The 7,423-nt window shown below is 36.1% G+C and overlaps 1 protein-coding gene across 1 annotated transcript in view; it reads right to left on the bottom strand.

Moving 5' to 3' along the window:
• Positions 1–541: 541 nt before the first annotated feature.
• The window catches only part of LOC107756560 (zinc phosphodiesterase ELAC protein 2), a 21,525-nt gene continuing 14,643 nt past the window's right edge, over positions 542–7,423 (bottom strand). The window contains 6 exon segments of the mRNA XM_016573731.1: positions 542–1,352; positions 2,656–2,800; positions 5,081–5,229; positions 6,436–6,535; positions 6,703–6,812; positions 7,086–7,124. Coding sequence (XP_016429217.1) covers positions 942–1,352; positions 2,656–2,800; positions 5,081–5,229; positions 6,436–6,535; positions 6,703–6,812; positions 7,086–7,124 — 954 coding nt within the window. The 3' untranslated portion in view covers positions 542–941.

Raw genomic sequence — 7,423 nt, forward strand, 5'->3', positions numbered from 1 at the left:
TTGTCCTCATTTGTAAGTCGCTTTGGATAAAAGCGTCTGCTAAATGACTAAATAAATAACAAAATAAAAATATGACATTAGCAAGTCACATGCCCAACATAAATTACATATGCATCTATGTAAAACCAAACGATATATATATATATATATATATATATATACACATATACATATATATATATATATATATATATAAAATATATATTCTATATCGAGTCTAAAAATATATTATACACGTTATTCAAGTAACAATATATATATTTTTTTAAATACATTTTCCTGAAGAAAACCTAAGTAGTGTTTGCACAGGCAGTGCTAACAAAATTGGGCAAGGGGGACTGAAAATAATTATAATAATATCAAATTTATATTCTATATCGAGTCTAAAAATATATTATACACGTTATTCAAGTAACAATATATATATTTTTTTAAATACATTTTCCTGAAGAAAACCTAAGTAGTGTTTGCACAGGCAGTGCTAACAAAATTGGGCAAGGGGGACTGAAAATAATTATAATAATGACAAAAATTTATCCAGGTTTACATTTATTTTCCAAAAATAATTAGAAAAGCTTAAACTGATCAGCCATTTCATAGACCTAAAATAAAATATTACATACAGAAATGTACAAGTGCTTTTTTCCCCCACATACCACTGCATTCAGTTTACTTGCCAAAAAACCTACCTGATTCAAATTAAACTGAAATCCTGCATCGCTCCCAAATGAAAATGCCAAACCTAACATCTTCCTTTAGTGCTGAAATGTTTCTGTTTCAGGTTTAAAGAAGCTGGAGGGCTGAAATTAAAATGGCAAACATTCAAAGGTTAAGGTAATGTACTTTTCCACCATCAACCTGCAGCTTTAGTCAAATCGATCACAGCGGGACTGACTCCAGATCTGATCCCAGCCAGGAACCAATACGCTGCATTTCAGTGTTCACTTGAAACTCAGATTAATCTCCAGCTGTTTTAATCTCACCTTTTCCAGTCGGACACTGCAGACTTCTACCCATATACATTTTAAGATCATAGCCCATTGGTTCAGTTTTTCCCCAGCCTGCCTTCTGATTGGTTGGGCTGATCTAACCTTCACCCTGATTGGTTGCCCATCAGTCTTAAGTCGTTTGATGGCTGCTTCCTGGTTGAGGTCATCTTGCTTTCTCTTGGTGACTCTGTTCGTCTCTTCAGGTCGTCGGCTCATTCCAGACTCTCCATTAGATGGAGGCTCAGCAGTTTTCTTCATCTCTCTCCTTTCTCTCCTCTCCTCCATCTCTTCAATCTCCTCTGCAAACAATGCCTTCAGAGGTCGAATGAGCTGGGGAAGCATCGGGAAATCTCCAAATCGGATCTGTAAGCACAAGAAAATAACACATCACACTTTACATTTGATTCAAAGTGGAATATAAATTATATTTTGTTTGCACAGCATTTCTCAAATAAGAAAGTGAGGTAGGAAAGAAAAAGAAATAACAGAAAGGAAGTAAGGAAGGAAGGAAACAAGGAAGGTTGTAAGAATGTAATTAAGGAAGTAAGGAATTAAATAACTAAGGAAGTAAGAAAGGACGGAGAAAGGAAATAAAGGATGGAAATAAGGAGGAAAATAACTAAGGAAGTATGAAAAGAAGGACGGCAGGAACAAAGGATGTAAGTAATGAAGGAAGTAACTAAGGAATAAAGGATTCAAGTAACAAAGGAAATAAATATCTATAGAAGGAAGTGAGTAAGGGATGCAAGGAAGGAAATAACTAAAGATGGAAGTAAGGAGGAAAATTCCGATGGAAGGAAAGAAGGATGGAAGCATTGCAGGAAGTAACTAAGGAAGTAAAAATGGAGGATGCAAGGAAGGATGTAAATAAAGGAAATAACTAAAGAGGGAATTAAGCAAGAAAGGATATAATTAATGTAGGAAGTAACTGTGAAAAAAGACAGGTAAGGAAGGAAATAACTAAGGATGGAAGTAAGGAGGAAAATAACTAAGGAAATACGGAAGGAACAAAGGATGGATGGAAGTAATGCAGAAAGTAAATAAGAAAGTTAAGAAGGATGCAAGTAAAAAAGGAAATAACTAAGGAAGAAAGCAAGGAAGGATATAAGTAATGAAGGCAGTAACAAAAGAAAGCCAGGCAGGAAGGAAGGAAATAACTAAGGATGGAAGTATGGAGGAGTATGGGAAGGAATTAAGGATGTATGGAAGTAACGCAAGAAGTTATGGAAGTTAAAAAATGAAGGATGTATGTAAATAAGGAAATAACTAAGTAAGGAATGAAGCAAGGAAGGATATAAGTAGTAGAGGAAGTAACTGAAAAAAGGAGGACACAAGTAAGGAAGGAAGTTACTAAGGTTGGAAGTTAAAAGGGAAATAACTAAGGAAGGAATTACGTATGGAAGGATGTAATGATTTAAATAAGGAATTAAGTACGGAAGGACGGATGGTTGGATTTTAGTAAAGATAGTTAAGTAATGCAGGAAGTAAATAAGGAAATAACTAAGGAAGGATATGAGCAATGGAGGAAGTAAATAGGGAAATACCTAAGGAATGAATTAGGAAGTATGGAAGGATGCAAGTAATGAAGAAACTAAGTTCAAAAGGATGTATTTTAATTAAGATAGATCGGAAGAATTAGCTGGGAGATATTTGACAATATCCTCACCCTCATGTGGTCGAAGGAGATCCCCACTTTGCTGTTGAAGTCATCGCTGAAGAGAGGGATCTTAGCGTACCGCTGACTGAAGTGATTCAACACGATGAATTCAGCGTTCATCTTCATCCCGATGCCGATAGCCTGAGACGTGGTGCTGGAAAGAGTTTCAGTTTCAAACACCGAGCACTGACAGAATCATGCAACTTCTCTGGAAACAACCCAAACCCGAAATCTGAGGCTGAACTTCGAATTTACTCAAATTGAACCAAAAAGGTCTTCACGGACACCACTGAAGTGTTGTGTTGCAGTATCAGATCAGTATTCCTCAACCATTTCTCACGTTCAAGGGCTGATGTAGGATCGGTTTTCTACAAAGCCTACAACACAAATCTGTTCAGCTGATAAAGCTAAACCGGACCTGAACCAATCTGGAAGACGCTCTCCATCCTCTCAGGCAATCAATTCCTCACTGAAACCCAAATGAATCCCCCACAAAATCTCCAAACGATTTCACTCAGAAGCTCTCAGCGTTATTCAGCTCTTAAATTGGAAAGGGCCCCAGTGTGAGACACGGAGCAGTGCATTCATAGACCCGGCGCTCCAGAACTCCAGCAGACGACAAGGAACCCGATCAATGCTCATCTAAGAGGAGAATCCCACAACTTTAAGAGAGACCCGCTTTAATAGAGTCCTCCATCAGGAAGCACATTATCCACTGGGAAGGCTGACCACTTTCATTTCAGAAGAATTTCTCCCTCTGCCTGCAATTGAGGGTGCTTTTTTATCTCTTAAATCAAAAGATAGTTTCATCTTCTTGTTTGTTTTGTTAGTTTGCACATGGCCAATACAACCTCTTCATTAAGACCAGCGCTGTAAGAGCTGGTGTTTGACTGTTGCATTATTGATGGATGAGAATTCACACTGAAATGCATTCATTACATAGGAATAATGTTGATGGAAATTGTGCCACAATGAAAAGGCAATACCGTCATTACTTATTTTACATGTGAATTACAGCTCAAAAGTTCAGGGTCGGTAAGATTGTTCTCTTCTGCTCACCAAGGCTGCATTTATTATATCAAAAATACAGCAACAACTGCAATATTGTGAATTATTATTACCGTTTAAAATAACTGATTTCCATTTGAATATATTTTAAGATGTAATTTATTCCTGTAATAAAAAGCTGAATTTTCAGCATCATTACTCCAGTCTTCAGTGTCACATGATCCTTCAGAAATCAGTATAATATGCTGAGAAGCATTCCTTATTATTATCAATGTTGTAAACAGTTGAGCTGCTTCATATTTTTGTGGAAACAACAGCTGAAGTTTAATTTGAAAAAAGATCCGTTGATTTTGGTCTGATCTGAGCAGTTCGAGTGCCAAAATACAACACTGATTGTTTTATGCATCAGCCAAAATGTGATGCAGCTGTAAAGAGATTGTTATTGAAGAGCAATTAAAAACTTTAAAAAAATAATTTCAGAACAGAGCAAATATATAAAAAAAAAAAAACCATTTACATGGAACTAAAGAGGGTGTTTTTTTGCCACAGTACACGTAAAACTTGCAAGTGTCAGAACTTGCTATGAAAAACTCAATTACAATAGATTTAGTGCTAAAGACTTTCACAAACATTTCAATCAACAAAACTCCGACAAGCCTTTGGCTTTTCTTAGTTGGGGCTTAAAGGAAGGCTAAAGGGATAGTTTACCCAAAACTGAAAATTTGCTGTTAATAGGCTCTGGTTTACAGGTAATAATGTTGTAAATAATGTTCAGTTTCTTGCACAGAGTGATCGTTTCACTTCATAAGACCTCAATATATCATCAGGAGACGCGGGTATTAAATTTGTCTTCCTTTATATGCTTTTTTATTCTCAAATACTGGCAGCCGCTGACTTGCATTTTATGAATCAGTTTCAGCTAAAAATCTTCTTTACTGTTCTGCTGAAGAAAAATAAAGTCACCTACATCTTGGATGGCCTGAGGGTGAGTAAATTAACAGCAGTTTTTTTATTTTTGGTTGAACTAACACAATCGGATGAGAACAAAACTGAACCGAACTGAATAATGACACTATTGTCTTCTGCTTTATAGCTTAATCAATTTGTTCATACTTGACAAATTTTGCAACACTGACACTTTTATTGTACTGAATTGAATCAACATCGAACTGACTTGAGCCGAATAACGACACTATTGTCTTCAATCACTGAACTCGTTTCATAAATGATGAATTTTACAGTTATCAAACAAATTTGTCTAATTTTTCAAGTTTTAATAATTGATTCTGTTATTTTCCTATTTAATACTACGAATCTGCTTTGTATCGTAAAAAGCGCCATATAAAGGTGACTTGACAAACAGTATAACAAAACTGAATTAAAAACACTTGCCATGAGCCTGCAGATCTGAAGTGTCATTGATTACCTGTGTCTCTTCTCGCACGCTTCTTCCTCCATCCTGTCCTCCAGTGTGGCTTCATGAATCAAAAGTGTTGCATTCTTGCCTGAGAGCAAACCAAGAGATGAATCAAACTCTCTCCACCACACACACACAGATAAATTACAGCTGACATGCTATTCCCTCTTTTCCCCATTGTAAAACATTCACACCAACACTCAATCAATCACGAGAACTCCAGCGAGCGCTGAGACAACAAAGGCCTTTCCTAATGAGACGAGTGGACCGAACCATCTCCAGCGTTCAGGAGGGGAGCTCATCACCGCCGGACTCCCTCAGGAGCCATTAAAGAGGATTCTGTGACTGGGAGAACAGCGCTGAAGTGATCGATTGCATTGCTGATGAAGACAGGAAGAAGCATTTAAACGCAGGCTTCATTCGTATCGATCCGAGAGTCACTATAGAGATTTAGGCGCAATTACAGACTCTCGCTTTCCTGCTAGACTGATGGGCCTTCAATGAGCAGATTCTGACTGACGGAGTATTTTAAGGGAAAAACCTCTGTAGAAATGCAGTGTGTGGTTTGTCTGACAATTAAGACTGAAAATCAACTGCAAACATGTAACTTTAAATCTTATAGCCATGCAAAATGTAGTTGTGTATCTTAAAAAATGAATGTCAGTATTTGTTTGTGTTTGGGTTCATAAATCTCAATAACATTTTCCGGCTCACATTTCACCTTAAAATAAAAAAATAAAAAAAAAATAAAAAAAAAACAGCACTAATGCACGTCTTTATGGCCGTTAAGTATAAGAGCATAAGAATGCTAGAAGACAGAGAAAAATATATATTTTAGTTGCCTCTCTGAGGAAATATAGCAATAGATTATGTAAGTTTAATTAATTATTACAATGGTGCATATAAATAAATTATAAAACATCATTCAAGCTACTAATAAAGCAATAAGCCCCAAGAAGCCGTGGTTTACAGTGAATTTATAACAGCTAAGGGGCGTTGTTAGGCACGACTCGAAGCGGTTATTCCATATACGTAGTAAGGTTTCACAAACTAAAACTGAGCAAATAAAGTGTAATGATATTAATAAAAACAGTATTCTTCCACCAAACAATGTAGTTCCTCAGAAACAGTTGTGGTTGCTGAGCAACACACAGAAGTAAACAAAGGTGTATGTTTGTAGAGTAATTTACAACAGCTTCGACCGTGGCTCAACCAATCAGAATCAAGGACCGGAACTCTCCGTTTTATAAAATAAAATAAAATTGACAGCAAATGCATAAATAAAGATATATATTGGACATTGCCAAAAGGATTAAAAAAGGAATGGCTATAATCCTGAAAAAGCCTACACCGTCCATACAGACCTTGACCAGGTCATTCTTCTTCAGAAGAGCCTGAATGAAGGATTTGGTCTTGACTTTGGGAATCTCAGCACCATCACACAAAAACTTTGACGGGATCATACTGGAAAGATGAAAAACAAACGTGAAAAGTGTCAAGTGTCAACATACGTTGTTTCATTTAATTTTGACAAATGATAATGCGTTTACTTTTAATTGTGCGAATCATAGATGCTCTCACAGAACAATAGAAAAAAACTAAAGTGACTCAGTGGTAGTTTCCTCTCATACTTGATCTGGCTGAGGATCTGCTGGCAGTGATCGTGATACTGGTTCAACCACGTCATGATCTGTGCGGGAGCGATCAGGTACACGGGACTGAACGCTTTACCTAGACTGTTCTACAACACAGAAAACGCCATTATCAGTGGACTGATCCATACACATAATAAAGATGAAATAAAACACACAGATATATATATATATATATATATATATACTTGGCGGTGTGGTAATAAAAAAATTATAATATAAAAGATAAATAGGGCTATTAGTCGATTAATACTTTTAACTGACATTAATCAAAAGATATGCTGTTTACATAAGTAAATAAGTTTATAAGTTTGTGGTCAATTATATATATATATATATATATATACACTGTATATACATACCAGAGCTCTCTCTCGCTCCAATAATAAATGAATCAAACCCTGTGTAGAGAGAAAAAAAGCAGACATGAAGGTCAGCAAAGCAATAAATAACATTTTATAAATAAATTCTAGATTATTATTTAATAGCCTTTTTTTATGAAACGGACAGTTCCGGTCCTTGATTCTGATTGGCTGAGCCGCGTTCGAAGCTGTTGTAAATTACTCTATAAACATACACCTTTGTTTACTTCTGTGTGTTGCTCGGCAACCACTTTATTGCAACCACAACTGTTTCTGAGGAACTACATTGTTTGGCGGAAGAATACTGTTTTTATTTATATCATTACACTTTATTTGCT

This window comes from Sinocyclocheilus rhinocerous, unplaced genomic scaffold, assembly GCF_001515625.1.
Source record: "Sinocyclocheilus rhinocerous isolate Xijiao unplaced genomic scaffold, SAMN03320098_v1.1 scaffold593, whole genome shotgun sequence".
Classification (NCBI taxonomy): domain Eukaryota; kingdom Metazoa; phylum Chordata; class Actinopteri; order Cypriniformes; family Cyprinidae; genus Sinocyclocheilus; species Sinocyclocheilus rhinocerous.